Here is a 19,578-nt window from a genome sequence, read left to right on the forward strand (position 1 = left end):
CTTACCAAACTGCATCTAATTATTCATACACCTTAAGAGTTCTTTTGTGATGTGGGCGATTTCAAAAGTATTTAGAACAGCAGATAGACACCACACACAATTTCAATAATAATGGAGTTTATTATAAAAAGATAAAAAAGGAAATTAATTAAAAAAAGGAAAAATAAGAATTTAATAATTGAATGGCAACAGAATGAAATCTTTATAACAGAGTGGGTCTCTGTATGTGTGTGTGTGTGGGTGTAGCTGAGTGATTAGCTATATGGCCACACTAGACACCATGTGGTCGTGGCCTAAGGCCACGTGTTTAGCTTTGTGGCTAACAGACAAAGAGGCTAGGCCTAGTGGTGATTAGCTATACATGCTAACTAGACAAAGAAAAGCTAGACCTAGTGAACTATGTGTGTCAAAAACCAGAAATTAATTATTAAAATACATTCAAACAGTCATCTGTAGTTATATGGCTTTAAATGTAAACAGGAGAATTACTATCAAGGTTGAATTAAACTTAGGACTTGTGGTATTTATCCAATACTGATACAGAGGAGGGTTGGCTCCTGTGGCTAACTCCACGTGTTTGTGGGGGAGGAGCTAAGACCCCCCCCCCCCCGGAATGTGGTTGTACCAGGCAGAGCCAATGTGATATTTATCTATAAGAACAAAGGGAGAGGAGGAGGGGCTCTTCCTAAGCATGCAAAGGCCCTTTTTAGAGGCAAAACATTCTGAAATCTTAATGAGGTCACAATATGACTGAGTTAAATGAAATTAGAATGTTAGGAGAGAGAGAGAACATGCAATACTTATTGATTAACCAAATTAAAATCAACAATAATACAGTGTGCACACTTATTCCTGAATATAACTTCACACTTAGTGAATTAATTACTGTCTAGACTAATATTATTTTGCCCAGTGCCAGCCTTAATTCAAAAGTCAGTCTCGCCTGGAGTCCGACGCGAAAGAGCCAAGATGTCTGGGTTCCAAGTCCTTTTGTTGAAACCTGAGGAATGATGTACGTGATCCCGCCCAGGCGTGACGTAGTCAACGCGGAAGTTGGCTGGGAGTTGTAGTTCTTAGACACAAGATGGCGGCATGACACCTACAGTAGTATTGGTGATTTTATCTTGTCATGTGATGCCAAGGAGCCGTCGTAGGCAACGAAGGTGAAAACTTTCCAGGCGGTTTTCCTGTCTGGCATAAGTAGACCAGGATTCACTGCCATCGAGCAGCATACTCAGGATGCAGGCCTGATAAACTTTAAGTTTGTTGTTAAAGGTTTGCTGGTTGTTGTCCCACACTCTCTTGCTTAGTTTGGCCAACACATCTGCTGCTTTTGCAATGTGAATGTCGATTTCTCTATCAAGTGACAAGTTGTTGGTGATGGTAGAGCCCAAATAAGTGAAGTGGTCGGTAACATTAGGAGTTTCACTGTCAATTCTGAGTGATGGTAGTGCAGGGACATCCTGTCCCATGACTTTGGTTTTCTTAAAGTTGATAGTCAGTCCAAACTCCCTGCAGGCATGGGCAAATTGGTTGATAATGGCTTGAAGACCCTTTTCAATGTGCAAAATCATGGTGGCATCATCCACAAACAACAACTGTCTGATGGGTACAGAATGAACCTTTGTCTTGGCTCTCAGCCTGGCCAGGCTGAACAGCCTACCATCACTTCTGGTGTGTAGATGGACACCCTGTGTTGAATGTCTGAATGAGAAGTCACGCAGCAGCGAGAAGATACCAAACAGAATTGGTGCAAGGACACAACCTTGTTTTATGCCACTCCCTATTGCGAAGGGCTCTGACACTTCCCCATCATAGCTGACCACACCCTACATGTCTTTGTGAAAAGAGGTGATGATGCTAAGCAGCTGTGAAGGGCAGCTGATCTTCAGCAGGTGGAACAGACCATTCCTGCTTGCAAGATCAAATGCCTTTGTGAAGTCTATGAAAGCAATGTAAAATGGCATCTGCTGTTCATGACACTTCTCCTGCAGTTGACGAACAGAGAAAATAATATCTACTGTGGATCTACTGTATTAGCCCTAAATCCACACTGAGATTCTGGATAGATGGGTTCAGCAAGAACTTGGAGACACATCAAGACCACATGGGCAAAGACTTTGCCAACTATGCTCAGCAATGAGATACCCTAGTAGTTGTTGCAATCACTGCGATTGCAATTATTCTTGTACAGGGTGACTATTTTTGCATTTCGCAAATCATGAGGTACCCTGCTGTCTCTCCAGCAGAGACACAAGAGCTTGTGTAGTGGCTCCAGTTGGGCTGGCTTCCGACATTTGATAATCTCTGGTGGTATGCCATCCTCGCCTGGCGCTTTTCTGCTGGATAAGGCATCTATAGCTTTGCTGAGCTCTTCCACAGTGGGCTATGAGTCCAATTCCTCCAGGATGGGAAGGTCCACAATGCTGTCAAGTGCTTCTTGGGAGACAAAATTTTCTCTCAAATAGAGGTCCAGGTAGTGCTCAACCCATTGGCTTGTGTCTGTCAGTAATCACCTCCCCAATCTTGGATTTTAGGAATGAGGTCTTCTTTGTTGTTTTGCCAGGTGCTTGCTTAATGCCCTCATACATGCTCCTGATGTTACTCATGTCTGAAGCATGCTGAATGTTATCTGCAAGTTAGAGCCAGTAGGTGTTTGCACAGCAACGTGCAGTTTGCTGGGCCTTACAGCGAGCAGCTCTCAGTGCTCGAAGGTTATGCTGACTGGGATCACACTTGTAGCTGATCAGTGCACTACGCTTAGCATCAAAGACTGGTTCTAACACAGGAATGTTCACTTCAAACCAGTCAGCATTCTTGCACTCTTTCTTGCCATAAGTCTTGATTGCAGTGGTGTAGATGGTATTCCGAAGAAACTTCCATCTACCTTCCACATCAGGAGGTTTGTCACTGGTCAAGGACACCTTAAGTCATTCAATGAACTCCAAGTTTTTGTCTGGATAAGCAGTCTTGCTGATGTTAATTCTTGGCTTGCATCTTTTCTTGGAATGGTAGAGTCTCTTTGGTTTTAGCTTTACCTTTGAGGCGGTCAGGGAGTGATTAGTGTTGCAATCAGCACTGTGGTAAGCTCTAGTGTTGCAGACATTACTAGACGTGAGTCGTTAAACAATGACCAAGTCTAACTGATGCATGTGGTTCATAGTCTGTGCCAACCCTTGCATTGAAGTCGGCTAGAAGAAAGATATGCTCTATTGCTGAGATTCCTTTGATAACACTGTCGAGCTGTTCGTAAAACTGATCTTTGACTTCAGGAGCAGCAGTTAGTGTTGGTGCATAAATGCAAACAAGATTAGCAGCACCCTCATGTGTAAGGAGGTGCAGGGCAAGGATTCTCTCAGTGTCACCCACTGGAGGTTCAATCATGGGTAGCAAAGTGTTCCTGATGGCAAAATCAACACCATGTTCAGTGTTTCCCCTAGAAAATGTTTGAAGGTGCGGTGGCAAGATCTGCGCTCAGACGTCCCACCCCAGTACGAGGACAAAAACAGCCAACAGCACAGAAGGCTATACATAGATTAATCCATTGGTCATGACTTTAGCCCACAACATGCCAGCACATAACTGCGCAGAATAAAATGCTAAAACAGCCAACAGTACACAACAAAAGCACCTCGGTAGTAGGCTAACTCAACTTAAACAACTTGTTTGTATCAGTACCAATGCAGTATAGAAACATTGAAAACAGTGCACTCGGCGGTGCTAATAGAAGTAACCAATGACTTACGCTTAAAACTTCCCAAAGGCCTGCCTGCGTCTGTCATTGGCCTGCATGAACTCCTTTGTGATGGCTGTCATGTCAGTTTGTTCCAGAATGTCACGGTGAATATGGCAGTTCATCAAGTCATTCAGGGCGTATTCACACCTACGTTGTTTGGTCCGGACCAAACGACCAAACGAACCAAATTTCCCTTGGTCCGGACCTTTTGGGTTGGTCTGAATACAAACCACCGAACTCTGGTCTGGACCAAACAAGTGGACCGAGACCGAGCTGCAAGGTCGGACTCGGTCCGGACCAAAGGAACCCTGGTGCGGATCTTTTGGAGGTGTGAAAACAGACCGGACCTAATCCGACAGTTTTGCTTTTTTGTACCTCGGGAGCTTCCGTCGTTTGTCGAGCATTATTGGAAACAGAGTCTTGACACTCCACCGCAAAGTGCAAACACTGTTTCGGTTGTCAAGGGAACCTTACAACAGTCATTCAGTCACCAGTGGTAGGCGAGTACAAAAAATGAGTAGGGGGCAAACATGGGCCGAGGAAGAAATGCGTACCCTTGTGGATATATGGGCAGATGTCCACATATCTGAGCTTTTGGAGAGAACACACAAAAATGCTGACGTGTTTGCTGTATTCAGTGAGAAAATGAAGGAGAAGGGGTTCACGCGCTCCCCAGAACAATGTCGGCTAAAAGTGAAGAAACTCCGTCAGACCTACATTAAAATCAGGGACATTCTTTCAAAAAGTGGCGGTACTAGCGACGCAAAAAAGAAATTCATCTATTACAATGACCTGGATACTATTCTGGGGTCAAAATATAATTGAGGCGTGGCTTTGTTGACAGATTTTGGCCCGCTTACTAAAATGTACAGTGTGAAAGCGAACTGCACCAAAATGAAAAAATAAAAAAAACATTTGGTTCGGACCAAAGCAAGTGAACTATCGAACTATCCTTGTCTGAATACACCCACAGTCTCTTGTGTCATTGTGGATCAGAGGTATGATTTCAGTCGACGAAGTGTGGAAAACAAACGCTCTGCTGATGCAGAGGGCACGAAGGCCAAAAGCCAGGGCACCGAGGCCATAAAATAAAACAATGATTTTAAGTTCATGTCTATAATGAATTTAATTTAAGGACTAATGACTCTTCTGAGGAAGATTGGAGTCCCGGTCAAAACTATCAAGCAGGTAAAGAAACATCTACAATATTATGTCTGAAGATAAGAAAATATTGAACACATCTAAACTTATCAATCCATCACTCACTTCAAAAATTGTAAAACTTAAACCTATATCCTCCCATAATTTTTGTTCAATTGACATCGAATTTGCAAGAGCATCTTCAGACTGTACTACTACGCAGATTTTTGATTAATCAAAATTGAGCCTGGAGTACATCAAAATGTTTGACTGTAAATGGAACATATACTAGCATGCAGGCTACTGATTAACCCATAAGAGCCCAGACCAATTTCTCAATCAAGGAAAATTATTGAGGAAATAAAATGAACTAAATAGACGACAAAGAAAACATTTCTGACCTTTTATTTTTAAAATAGCACTTTCATGTCTCAAGATCTGAAATATTAAATTGCAAATTTGCAGAACACTGCAACACTATTACACTGTTAACCCGAAAGTTCATTCTATGCAAACAGTTTGAGTAAACCCCACTTTTAAAGATTAGTTTTATTGCATTACTTAAACAGTATGAGTATATGAAGAGTATATGAGACAGTCATTGGGTGTACTCATTTTTGTAATTTAAACAAACTAAAACTATCATGTTTTACCTCAGGCCACAGTGCTGCCCTTTTGTGATCGGCTCAAAACTCAAGACAAGTTGAGTTGACGGCTACAGAGGAAGTTGCGCCATTTTCTAATTTACACAGAGCAATTTAAGGTCTTTGCACTTTTGACAGCAAGCTAATTAGCATGTTACCGGCTACAGTCGGTACTTGGCACGTTAAAAGTGGGTCAACGTTGTAACGACATAACGCTACTGTACAAGCAATGTTTATGTAACGGTAACAAACTTAAGCCCTATATGTTGAAATTCCTATCTTATTCATTCATTAAATTATCACGCAGTCTTACCTCAGTCAACTTCTTCCCTCCTTCTGTGAAAATTCAACATCTCAGACGCGGACACAAGTGGGCGGGAGATGCGTTTGATTAAGTCTTCTGATTGGCTGGTGATAGATTGGTGGGTGGGGGATGCGTTTGATTAAGTCTCCTGATTGTCTGGTGATAGATTGGTGGGCGGGGGATGTGTTTGATTAAGTCTCCTGATTGGCTGGTGATAGATTGGCATCATTATAGCGCGTCGGAGCGGTTCATGCCAGGCTCGAGTCCGCTCAACGTCAAAAAATATTGGTTTAGCCTATTTTTTTTAATAATAAAAAAAAAATTATTTTCAAAAAGTTACCCGGGCCACGGCCCCCCTTCAGGAATTCCTGAACGTGCGGCGGCAAAAATCAAGGTGCAGGGGCCCGCCGCAGCCAGTTGTACATAGTGGAAACACTGATGTTCCCTGGTTGCCTCTGCACTTTTTCCTTGCCAATAGAAGGTATAGTTTTTCTCCCTTAGAGATCCATTGTCTGGGAGACAAGGCTCTTGCAGGACTGCAGTGTCGATGTGCAGTCTACAAGGCTCACTGTCAATCACTGCGGTCTTGTAAACATCATCGATTTGTTGCAGGTCATCTGACAGTCCAGAATGCAATGTGCACACATTCCAGCTTGCAATGCGAAGAGCTGGAATCTTCGTTTTCTTCCATTTATTGCCTGCTGCATTGTTTAGTGATCCACTTGTTAAATTAGAGGTGATAAGTTACAGGCACCCACTGAAACAGATAGATCATGACGGGTCATGATGCCAGCTTGAGGCGCCACCGCTGCCACCCTGGCTGTGACACCTTTTAGTCACCAAGCCCCAAATATGGCACTACTCGATTAGGGTGATGGTACATGTATGTGGTTGCAGTAACCTAAAAGTGCTGAGTAGATGGGTCATTTGCCCATGCATAAACAAGATTTATACATGGTGTAGATGTCCTGCTGCTAGTGTTAGTGTTCTCACTGAAGGACCCACTTATATAGATTGGAATGAAATGACCAATGCTAATAAGACAGATAATGCATCGCAATGCAACATCGTACATTCTCACTCTGCATTCAACATCTGGACATCATGCTCCATCTGGTGAGACTAACCAGATATGTGGCCACACTCAAACTGCTTGTGATACAACATATTAGCTAGAAAGTGTGCTAAGAAGTTTGGACATAGGTTCTCAATGAAATCCTTGCATTGTGGCATTGTGAATTCCGCCATAACCATCTCTGTGACAGCGTGCCTTGGTGGTAAGTGTTGTATAGAATCATCCAATCTAACTCAGACCGCGAACTCCTGATTTGACAGGATGACATCCTTTTTATTTTCCAAAACCAAACAGTTTTATGATCTTATTATGCTTATCATTTCAAGCTGGACATGGAGCTTTGTGGCTAGCAAGTAGTTTGACATCTGTATGCAGTCTGTGCAGGAGATATCCAAGACACAGTATCTTTTAAATGATCAGTGCTGAGGGAGAGAGCACATAGGTGGTTTTTAGCTTCCAAAGGATTAAGACACCATTGGCATGAGCATTAGTCTTGCAGCATGGCTTCTTGTACTAACCAGTGTGTAGCTGTAAAACCACGGTATTTAGGTTCTGTTGTTGGCTCAAATAATCTTTATCTGGCCAGTTTGCTTTGCGTGTGCTAGCTATTAACATTATTAACATATAAATGTCTTGTCAAAGTTATCATTCCTGGTAATGTTTGAGAGAACAGGGATTGGCTATAGCTGTCATTAACTGGCTTTACTGACTACTGTATTTACACAGGCATCTTGGTTCCTTGGTCAAAGGTGTACCTTCAGTAACGAAGATCATTGTGTGCACTGACTGTCTCCTGTACTGTTCATTGTTAAGTTCTTTGTTTACTGTTGGTTCTTTCTACTTTAACATCAGTGAATAATTTATGATACTTTAAAAAGTGGGTTGACAACCAAAAGGAATGAATTGACACTAATCGCTTCTGGGTTCCTATGATTTTTTTTGTCAGCATTTAAAGACTTTTAAACACTCTCTTTCATGCTTTTATCTTGTAAAGTGCACTCTTACTGCAACCATGTGAAACTCTGCCCATCACAGTGCCTTGTGTGTGTGTTACAAGATTAGATGTGATCTGCAAACACAAACAGTTCAGTCGTCCTGCACATCATGGATTGTGCACTCAAGGTTTTGCTGCTGGCTGCCCTGATTCTGCTGGTTTCTGCCCAGAATGGCTATAGAAACTTGCCTTATGTACAACAAAAATATGTAGACAAAGCACTGGAAAAGGCAAACCAGGACTTTGGAGGGAATTCTCACATTGCTTATCAGTCACTCGAAGGCATCCCGAATGTAAGTTCTGTCAGCATTTTGAAGAATTGTCTTACTTGTTTAAGTAATATTTTGAATATAATATGATCATTTATATCGTTTCCAACGGGGTTATTTACACAACCCCAATTCCATAAAAATTAGGACACTGAAGTGTAAATAAAAAGAGAATGTGATAATTTGCAAATACTTTTCAACCTATATTCAATTGAATACAATCCAAAATCATTAATAGTCAAACTAAAAATTTTTATTGTTTTTGTAAATATAAACTCATTGTGAATTTGATGTCTGCAACATGTTCCAAAAAATTTGGGACAGGGACATGTTTACTATTATGTTACATCACTTTTAACAACATTCAGTAAGCATTTGGGGGCGGCACGGTGGTGTAGTGGTTAGCACTGTCACATCACAGCAAGAAGGTTCCAGATTCAAGCCCAGCAGCCAACGGGAGGTCTTTCTGTGTGGAGTTTGCATGTCCTCCCCGTATCTGCGTGGGTTTCCTATGGGCGATCCGGTGTCCCCCACCGTCCAAAGACATGCAGGTTAGGCTAATTAGTGGCTCTAAATTGACCGTAGGTGTGAATGTAAATGGTTGTTTGTCTCTATGTGTCGGCCCTGCAATGACCTGGCAACTTGTCCAGGGTGTACTCCGCCTCTTGCCCATAGTCGGCTGGGATAGGCTCCAGCTTGTTTGCGACCCTGCACAGGATAAGTGGTTACAGATGATGGATGGAGTAAGCATTTGGGAACTGAAGACACTAATTGTTAAAGTTTTGAATGTGAACAACTTTCCCATTCTTGGTTGATATATGACAAATTTCTCAATACTTTGGGGTCTCTGTTGTCATATTTTGCGTTTCATAATGCGCCACACATTTTCAATGAGAGGCAGGTCTGGACTGTGGTCAGGCCAGTTTAGCACCCACACTCTTACTATGAGGCTACATTGTTGTAACACATACAGAATGTGGCTGGGCATTGTCTTGCTGGAATAAGCAGGGACATCCCTGAAAAAAATCTTGGTCTGGATGGCGGCATATGAAGCTCCAAAACCTGTATTTACCTTTCAGCATTAATGGTCCCTTCACAGATGTGCAAGCAGCAGGGGCAGACTTATGCATCGTTATATGTTGTTCATATTTGGCTTTTGTTTGCTAGTTTATATTTTGACTATGAGAGCACTATGGAATCAGGGTTTTGCAGTGAGCTATCTACTATCATAATGTGGGATAAAAAAGGAATACACAACAGACCATTGTGGTGGAAAAGCTTAAGACTCGAGGCTGTCAGGAAGAAAGCAGACAAAAATAAGTTTATTGTAATATTTCTTGCAAGAAGGCTCCTCCAAATGAATTTCACCCAGAGAAGCATTCTCCATTTCCATAGGCCCTGTTTTATACTTGCCAAAATAACAAGAACAAAACTTGCATATCAGATATCTTTTTAATCTCAGGGTGTCCAGCCTTTGCACCCCCTCTGTCATTAACCACTGTCCCGACACATACACATGTTTATACTCACCTAGAAAATAGAACACAAACAATACGGAAGCCGAGAGAGGCCCTTCATATAATCCTTTTTTTTATTCACCTTGTTATCCCAAGATAACGACATAATTAATTCAGGATCTCGAGAAAACAACACAACTAATTCGAGATCTCGAGAAAACAAAACAATTATTCCGTGATCTCAAGAAAACAAAACAATTATTTCATGATCTTGAGTAAACAGCTGAGAAATGGTTCATTCAGGTGCGCCGAGAGACTTGTGATATGCTGACTTTGGGGCTTTTTCTCATTCTGTATAGACACAACTTTGGTCATTAGAATGTCTGGAATAATCGATCACCTAATAAGGCAATATTTTGATCAGGGGTTGACACAGGGAGAGATTGCATTAAGTCTTTTAATAAGGGATAATTTCAAAATTAGTCCGCGGCACCTCCGCAGAAGACTGGCCCGGCTTCGTCTCTACCAACGGAGATACAGTGATCAAAATATCTATGAGAAATATTCCACTTTTCATTCCTGATTCTTTTTTTTCTGCCTTTTGTCATGTTGCTGTCACTATTTTTAAAATGTTTGAATTGCAACGACAGCATACTTGTTTACAGGATTGTTTGACAGGATTCTATGATTTTAAATCATTATGTAATAACTCCTGAATGTTCTTCCTGATTCAGTATATTCTGAATGTTGCATTACTCAACTTATAAGAACGCAAATGTTCTTCCTGATGGAATTACAACTTGTTCTGCCTTTTATTGCTGACATAACATTTTAAATGTTTTAATGTGTTTTAAAACCTGCAATGACATTGACTATTGAATTTCATCCTAAAATTACTGTAATACATTTCTGCTGCAGTATTTTCTGAACTCGTCGTTACACACATTACTGTGGATTGTGTGATATTGCTGACTTCAGTTTTGCAATAGTCATGATAGTTGTTGAATGATATGCTTCCCTCACACTCAACTTATCTCATCTCATCTCATTATCTGTAGCCGCTTTATCCTGTTCTACAGGGTCGCAGGCAATCTGGAGCCTATCCCAGCTGACTATGGGCGAAAGGCGGGGTACACCCTGGACAAGTCGCCAGGTCATCACAGGGCTGACACATAGACACAGACAACCATTCACACTCACATTCACACCTACGGTCAATTTAGAGTCACCAGTTAATCTAACCTGCATGTCTTTGGACTGTGGGGGAAACCAGAGCACCCGGGAGAAGACCCACGCGGACACGGGGAGAACATGCAAACTCCACACAGAAAGGCCCTCGCCGGCCACGGGGCTCGAACCCAGGACCTTCTTGCTGTGAGGCGACAGCGCTAACCACTACACCACCGTGCTGCCCTACACTCAACTTATAAGAACTCAAATGTTCTTCCTGATGCAGTATTTTTCTAAATTATTACTTGTTCTGCCTTTTGTTGCTGACATAACATTTTAAATGTCTGAACGGCAATGACCGTGTGACTATGTCATCTTAAAATCTTCCTGCTGCAGTATTTTCTGAACTCACCGTTACACACATTACTGTGGATTGTGTAATATTGCTGACTTCAGTTTTGATGATACTGTATGCTGCCCTTCCTTGCACTTCTTAAATACATTCAAAGTTGAAAGTTTTTGAACCCCTTGGAATCATTTGATTGTCTGCATAAGTTAGTCACTTATTGTCATTTGAGTTTAATCTCACTACAGTGTGCTGAGGAAATACTGTCTTTCAAATCCACAATATACATGCAAAATAAAAGATACACTAGCAAAAAAAGACAATCAGCTGACATGTCAAGTGTAAGTTTACTGAAATCATGACCTTAGCAAGAACATATACAACAGACACAATGACTGTTAGATCGGTCATCAGCTGTTAGATCAGTCATCAGCTTCTTCCAGGAGTGCCTTTATCAATGGCCTCAGGTCTTTGTAGAGTTTAATGGTTCCTTCAGCGCCAGGGCGGCGAGTCAAGTTCTGTTGTTCCATCACCAGCAAGCATAAGTCATGTAGGTCAATGTCACATGGAATATCTGTTTTCCACTGGCAAATGTCTTCACCTAGGATTGCGTTAATTTTGTCCATTTCAACTGGATGCAGATAATTCTGTGCATGATACAGCTCAGGTACGTTGTACATCATCACTGGCTTGCCATGGTAGAGATCACGCTCATTCCTCCCCGGACGAATGCGATGGTTGTCCCACATTTGCACCACTGTGTCCAGCTCGTCCTGTAAGGCAGGCACTGAGAGTGAGAAATATAATATACAAGTATGATTCAATACACGCACGGGTTTAATAGATTGCCAATTGGCCTGGCTGTGTGCGCACTGGCCAAACTGTTACGCACACAATTACGCACACACCCACCACTTTATTCTGACTGACACGGAATCCGGCTAAACGGCACCTTGCGTGCATCATACGGTAGCCATGAAGCCGTCCTGGCCCGTTCATAAGTTTAGAGATAAAATCTACGACCTCAGCTGGATCACTGTATCTCCGTCGGTAGAGACGAAGCCGGGCCAGTCTTCTGCGGAGGTGCCGCGGACTAATTTTGAAATTATCCCTTATTAAAAGACTTAATGCAATCTCTCCCTGTGTCAACCCCTGATCAAAATATTGCCTTATTAGGTGATCGATTATTCCAGACATTCTAATGACCAAAGTTGTGTCTATACAGAATGAGAAACAGCCCCAAAGTCAGCATATCACAAGTCTCTTGGCGTACCTGAATGAACCATTTCTCAGCTGTTTACTCGAGATCATGAAATAATTCTTTTGTTTTCTCGAGAACACGGAATAATTGTTTTGTTTTCTCGAGATCTCGAATTAGCTGTGTTGTTTTCTCGAGATCCTGAATTAATTATGTCGTTATCTCGGGATAACAAGGTGAATAAAAAAAAGATTATATGAAGGGCCTTTTGCGGCTTCCGTACAAACACATTCTTCATCTTATATAAACATGAGACACAATGACTGACCTTCTTTTCTAAGGATCTGAGAGGCACAGAAATTCTCTAAAATTACATTTTTCCTCTGCACCATGCTGACTCAATGCAGACAGCTGGTAACACCCTGAAATTGATTATTTTTGTAAAGTAGCACAGTCCAAAGTGTGTCATTCTGCTTAAACCACTGTTATTAGCCCATCATTATGAATTTGAATTCAATTAAAAAAAAAAGACAGATGGCACTTTTTAACTGTTTATAGTTACCTCATGTTATGGAACCTTCACAAGACAAGTTAGTTCCTATTATCCTGTTAGCAGCTCTAAACAGGCATTTGCTCAACAGTGTCTCCTTTTTTTCTCTCCCTTGAAGTTAATATGACAAAAATGCAGCTGTTTGTGTGACTGAGAAACGAGAAAGAGCAAAGTCCTCTCTCCTGAAGACTACCATGTAGTGTACCAAGAATTTTTTTAATCTACTTATTATTAGCATTCCAGTGGATTAATATACCGTAAAGCTATTATTGATTTTATAGTCAGAAATACTATCAGGGCCATGCTGTTATAGAAAATGTATGCACACCTTCTGATTCAAGAACACAGCATTGCTGTGGTATATCGTAAAATATAATAATGGAGCACAAGAAAGAAAAAGTATCTTTCAACCAACGAGCAGATTAAAAGCTTATTTATTTAAAAACAGCAGCATCAACCATTAAAATGGGCAGTCAAACAGATATTAACCAAATCCGTCAAAATAGTGTTCTGATTATACTAAATGCATTTGGTGTTAAAGTCTAGCTTGAAAAGGGCCAGCTCACCCTTCCCAGAATCATCTGTGGCAAGCAGTTGCCATTTTCACAACAATTGATACTGTAAAACAATCCACAACAATCCAGTGACATCATTAGTCATAGATCATAAATTGTAAAATGAAATTGAAAATATTTTGTCAGTTACAACCCTGATTCCAAAAAAGTTGGGACAAAGTACAAATTGTAAATAAAAACGGAATGCAATAATTTACAAATCTCAAAAACTGATATTGTATTCACAATAGAACATAGACAACATATGTCGAAAGTGAGACATTTTGAAATTTCATGCCAAATATTGGCTCATTTGAAATTTCATGACAGCAACACATCTCAAAAAAGTTGGGACAGGGGCAATAAGAGGCTGGAAAAGTTAAAGGTACAAAAAAGGAACAGCTGGAGGACCAAATTGCAACTTATTAGGTCAATTGGCAATAGGTCATTAACATGACTGGGTATAAAAAGAGCATCTTGGAGTGGCAGCGGCTCTCAGAAGTAAAGATGATCACCAAGCCCCCTAATTCTGCGCCGACAAATAGTGGAGCAATATCAGAAAGGAGTTCCACAGTGTAGAATTGCAAAGAGTTTGAACATATCATCATCTACAGTGCATAATATCATCAAAAGATTCAGAGAATCTGGAAGAATCTCTGTGTGTAAGGGTCAAGGCTGGAAAACCATACTGGGTGCCCATGATCTTTGGGCCCTTAGACAGCACTGCATCACATACAGGCATGCTTCTGTATTGGAAATCACAAAATGGGCTCAGGAATATTTCCAGAGAACATTATCTGTGAACACAATTCACCGTGCCAGCCGCCGTTGCCAGCTAAAACTCTATAGTTCAAAGAAGAAGCCGTATCTAAACATGATCCAGAAACGCAGACGTCTTCTCTGGCCCAAGGCTCATTTAAAATGGACTGTGGCAAAGTGGAAAACTGTTCTGTGGTCAGACGAATCAAAATTTGAAGTTCTTTATGGAAATCAGGGACGCCATGTCATTCGGACTAAAGAGGAGAAGGACGACCCAAGTTGTTATCAGCGCTCAGTTCAGAAGCCTGCATCTCTGATGGTATGGGGTTGCATTAGTGCGTGTGGCATGGGCAGCTTACACATCTGGAACGACACCATCAATGCTGAAAGGTATATCCAGGTTCTAGAGCAACATATGCTCCCATCCAGACGATGTCTCTTTCAGGGAAGACCTTGCATTTTCCAACATGACAATGCCAAACCACATACTGCATTAATTACAGCATCATGGCTGCGTAGAAGAAGGGTCCGGGTACTGAACTGGCCAGCCTGCAGTCCAGATCTTTCACCCATAGAAAACATTTGGCACATCATAAAACGGAAGATACGACAAAAAAGACCCAAGACAGTTGAGCGACTAGAATCCTACATTAGACAAGAATGGGTTAACATTCGTAGGTAGGTGCTACCTTTAATGTCCACTGCAGCAGTCCGGACTTTACCGTCATCACTAGTAATGACCTTACTGACCCGTCCTACTGGCCACATAGCTCTTGGCAGCTGACTGTCCATTACCACGACAACCTGTCCAACCTTTAGGTCTTCTGATGAACCCTTCCGCTTCTGTTGCAGTTGAAGGTTGGGAAGGTATCTCCGGATGAACTGGTTCCAGAAGTGGTCGGCGATGACCTGGCTGTGTCGGTAGAGTCGTCGTCCCAGCAGAGCTTCAGGCCCGTACAAGGCCTGTGGCAGGGAGGCATCCCGCCGCCCCATAAGGAGTAGGTTTGGCGTGATCGGGTCCGGGTCCACCACGTCTGATGACACATAGCCCAGAGGTTTTGAATTAAGAATCCCTTCCACCTCCACCAACACGGTGGCAAGGACCTCCTCTGGAACAATTTGGTCGTGTAGCACAACCTGGAGAGCCGCCTTGACAGACTTGATCTCTCTTTCCCACGCTTCTCCGAAATGAGGTGCATGAGGTGGATTGTATCTGAAGGAGATGCTCTGTCTGACGAGCTGCTCCCTCAGGAAAGGTTCAAGTTGAGCAAAGGCTTCCTTGAGTTCTCTGTCTCCCCCTCGGAAGTTAGTGCCCTGGTCACATAGAATCTCAAATGGCTTTCCCTGTCTTGCTACAAACCTCCGTAGGGCAAGGAGGAAAGAGTCACTGTCCATATGGCAAAGGAGGTCTAAGTGGACACACCTTGTAGTCAGGCACTTAAATATGATGCCCCACCTTTTCTCCTGTCTTCTGCCTATTTTGACTGCATAGGGCCCAAAACAATCAACCCCCGTGGACCAGAAAGGAGGCTTATTCAAACGAAGTCGTGCAGAGGGTAAATCGGCCATTTGGGGAATCCCCGGTTTCTTGCGCCACTTGCAACACTCTGTACACTGCCTCTGATGCTTACGGATGGCTTGACGTCCACGCAGTATCCAATACGATCTTCGGACCTCTGCATAGACTCTTTCTGGTCCAGGATGAAGGAGACGATTGTCAGTCTCTAATCAGTAGGCGTGTGACCATGTGATCAGGTGATAGTACAGTAGGATGAAGAGTGTCGTCCTCTAGATCCTCAGCCTTGCGAAGCCTCCCACCAACTCTTATCAGTCCAAGTTGGTCGAGCATTGGTGAGAGTGAGCTCAGTTGGCTATTGGTTGGTATGGCCTTTCCAGCTTTGAGAGCTGTCACCTCCTCTGGGAAGCTCTCTAACTGTGTTCTCTGTAGGAGAGCCAGTTCGGCTGCAATGCGTTCAGAGGCGCTTGGGGGTGTGGAAGCTGCCCCGTGAAGAGCCTGATGCGTGGTAAGTAGGAGGTCCTCCCAGGTCTCACAGGCAACCAAGTCGGGTAATGGCATGTCTGTAGTGGAGACGGTACCACAGAAACTGCCATGTCAGAGCTCGGTCGCATCATCCAGGACAGTGGAGGGACAGACAGGCCAGTGCTCTGGTGAGAACTGTAGGAATGGAGGACTGCAACGCCAGTGACCAGGCTGTGAGAGCTGAGACAAAGTTAGACCTTGGGTTATGTCATCAGCCGGGTTATTCTTTGAATCAACATACCTCCAGTTACTAGTCCCGACTAGGTCTTGGATTTCTGCAACGTGTTCCTACGAACACTTTGTATTGCTGGGACTCTGACTGAATCCATTTCAGAACAGTGGTGGAATCAGACCACATGATGGGGCGTGTAATGGGTACTGTGAGCTCAGTACTCAGTAATTTGGCAAGTTGTGCTCCAGTTAGGGCTGCACATAATTCCAAGCGTGGGATTGAAAGCTGGTGCTTGGGTGCAACACGGGACCGAGCCAGGATGAAGGAGACATGGGTCTGACCAGCTGGATCTAACACCTGGAGGTAAGCTACAGCTCCATAAGCTTTCTCGGATGCATCACAGAACACATGTAACTCCACGTCTTCAGTTGTGATGTTGAATGGGGTGTAACGCCGAGGAATGGTAACATCCTGGAGGTCAGTCGGCTCAGATTCCCATGCCTTCCACAGTGGGAGCAAGTCATCCTGAATGGGGTCATCCCATTGTCGCTCGGTCCGCCACAATGCCTGCACTAGTACTTTAGCCCTAGTGGTGTATGGGATAATGAACCCCAAAGGGTCGTACTGGCTAGCGAGTATGCGGTACACCGTTCTCATGGTCACTTCGGTGGTAGAGACTGATCTCTTCTTGTAACCGAGGACATCAAATAGGCAGTTCCACTTCAGGCCGAGAGCGGATTCTTGGGGCTCCGTTTTGTCTGCAGAGAGCCAAAGCTCACAGGCCTCGGATCTAGCCTCAGAAGGAAGATGAGCTACCACTTCTGGTACATTACAGGCCCACTGTCTGATGTCAGAGCCACCTTTGGCAAGAACTGCTCTCAACTTGTCGATGAGTGCTGCGGCCTGCTTAGGACATGATAAGGACTGGAGACAGTTGTCCGCATAAAAGGCTGTCAAGACTGTTTCCATCACATCTTCGTTGCCTTTCACATGGTCCTTGATCTGCCTCTGTACTGCATAAGTGGCGCAACAGGGGCTGCATGTAGTCACGAACGGTAGTACACGCCACTCATAAATGTCCGGCGGACGGTCTTGCTCCATGTCTCTCCACAGGAAACTCAAGAAAGGCTGGTCTGAGGACAAAAGCCTAACTTGGTGAAACATTGCATGAATGTCACCACTGATAGTGACAGCATGCTCTCTGAATCTGAGCAGTATTCCTAGTAAAGGAGGGCCTAAGGTAGGCCCAGGCAACAGGTTGGCGTTGAGGGTGTGCTCCTGATATGTGAAAGAGCAATTAAACACTACTCTTGCCTTCCCATTATGGAACACCATGTGATGGGGAATATACCATGAGCCAGTGGTACTGTTAGCCTCCTCACTGGTGATCTTCACGGCGTATCCCTCCTTCTCCAGCTTGTGTATTTCTCCGTTGTAGATGGTGGCCTGCTCAGGGTTGTGCGACAGCCGTCTCTCAGCCCTTCGTAGGAGAGGCATCACAGCAGAGGGTGAAGCTTGGAGTAAGGTATGGTCCTCTTTCCACAGGAGAGGTGTCGCGTATCTCTCCACGCCATCCACATTGATCCATACCGTGTCACTTTCCAACAGAGCAAGTGCGGAGCTGTCCTGCTTTGAGCGTGTGATCTCTTTCTCATTGCGACGAGGCAGAGTGTCGAGTTGCCATAATTTCTCCACTGTGTCGTAGCTCTTGAGCGGGCGACAGGAAGGAGGTGTGTAGGCATGAACTCTGATGACAGGGCTGTTGCAGGAACGTTGCAGGCCCTTGGATGGCCCATCCCAGCTTTGTGCATACAGCAACAGGAGAGCCAGGTGAGCCCATGTGGACTGGACATATGGCAGTGATCAAATGTGAATTGTCTGACCCAATGAGGATCATCGGCTTAGCTTTGTGGAAAGGCTCGACTGGAACATCCCTCAGGTAGTGGTATTTCCTCTTCAGGACATCAGCTGGGCAGGACTGTTCAGCAAGGTTCAGCTCTGAAGCAGTGAATACATTCTTGAGCTTGTGTCTGATGCCCAAGTTCGACATGGTTGATACCTCAAGTGTCACCGAGGCTCCTTTCAGGTGCATTATGTCCTGCCGGACAGTTCTCAAAGTTAGGAACTCACACTCCCTCTTCAGGCCAAGCTTGTCAACTGCAGTGGGAAGTATGATCGTCCTTTCAGACCCATCATCAAGCAGGGCATGGGTATCCAGGATCTTGTTCCCATTGCGCAAGCGAACAGGGACAACTTTGAGCATCACTCAGCGTGAGTGACTTGCTTGATCCATGTAAACAACTGTGGATACAGTGCTGACGGTAAGGACACCGGGCTGTTGCGTAGTTGTGACCTCATGCAAAGTCAAGAGATGCTGCTCTCCACAGGAAATGCAAGGCTTCTTCAGAGTGCACTTGTCAGGTTTATGCCCTCTACCACACCTCCAGCAGCGGTTCTGTTCCTTTATCCAATCTGACTTCTGAGATGTATTCATGCTGGTGAATTCTGAACATCCACTCAGGTAGTGCTCGTTGGACTTGCAATATGGGCAAAAGGGCTTGAATCGCTCATGCTTGTGTTTTGGCGATGTGGAAGGTGCACTTGCTTCCGGTACAGTTGCCTTCAGTGTAGCAGCAGTGTTTAGTAACACAATGGATGACTTCGCTTTTGTCTGTTTGGAGGACTTGGTGTCTCGACGTGCAGGCTCTCCCTGAATGCCTAACCAGGATCCTACTCTGGAAGCTGCTCCTTGAAGCACCGATGAAGTGGAGTGAATGAGTGGCTGAGACAAGAAGGGATTCAACTCTTGCACATAAGTGTGACTAGGGGGTTTGGTCCATAATGTTTGGGGAGCTAACATGTAATCTGAGGGAGGCCTGCCTCCAGTGTGGGTAGTAGTGACAGGTGCATGGCCAAATGAATGTGGCAAACTGCTACTGTACTGCTGATAAGGAGAGGTTGATCTTGGATGCTCATGAGAAAAGCCCATTGTACTTAATGGATAAGAGGCATGCTTTGCATTCTCCATTTCCACAGCAAGCTGTTCCATTTCAGTGCTTAAACTTCTCCATCTCTCCTCTAGTCGATCTAATGCAGAGGCTCTAGCAGCTGTAGCTCCCTCAGATGGGAAAGAAATGTTGCTCTGACTTACATGTGGTCTGGAGGGGGA

The 19,578-nt window shown here is 43.7% G+C and overlaps 1 protein-coding gene across 1 annotated transcript in view; it reads left to right on the forward strand.

Annotated features, from left to right (window-relative positions):
• Nucleotides 1–8,003: 8,003 nt before the first annotated feature.
• Nucleotides 8,004–19,578, forward strand: part of LOC132887421 (cystatin-like protein) — a 31,847-nt gene continuing 20,272 nt past the window's right edge. The window contains exon 1 of the mRNA XM_060922898.1: nucleotides 8,004–8,186. Coding sequence (XP_060778881.1) covers nucleotides 8,004–8,186 — 183 coding nt within the window. The remainder of the gene's footprint in view (nucleotides 8,187–19,578) is intronic.

The sequence above is a fragment of the Neoarius graeffei genome, chromosome 1 (genome assembly GCF_027579695.1).
Source record: "Neoarius graeffei isolate fNeoGra1 chromosome 1, fNeoGra1.pri, whole genome shotgun sequence".
NCBI classification, from domain to species: domain Eukaryota; kingdom Metazoa; phylum Chordata; class Actinopteri; order Siluriformes; family Ariidae; genus Neoarius; species Neoarius graeffei.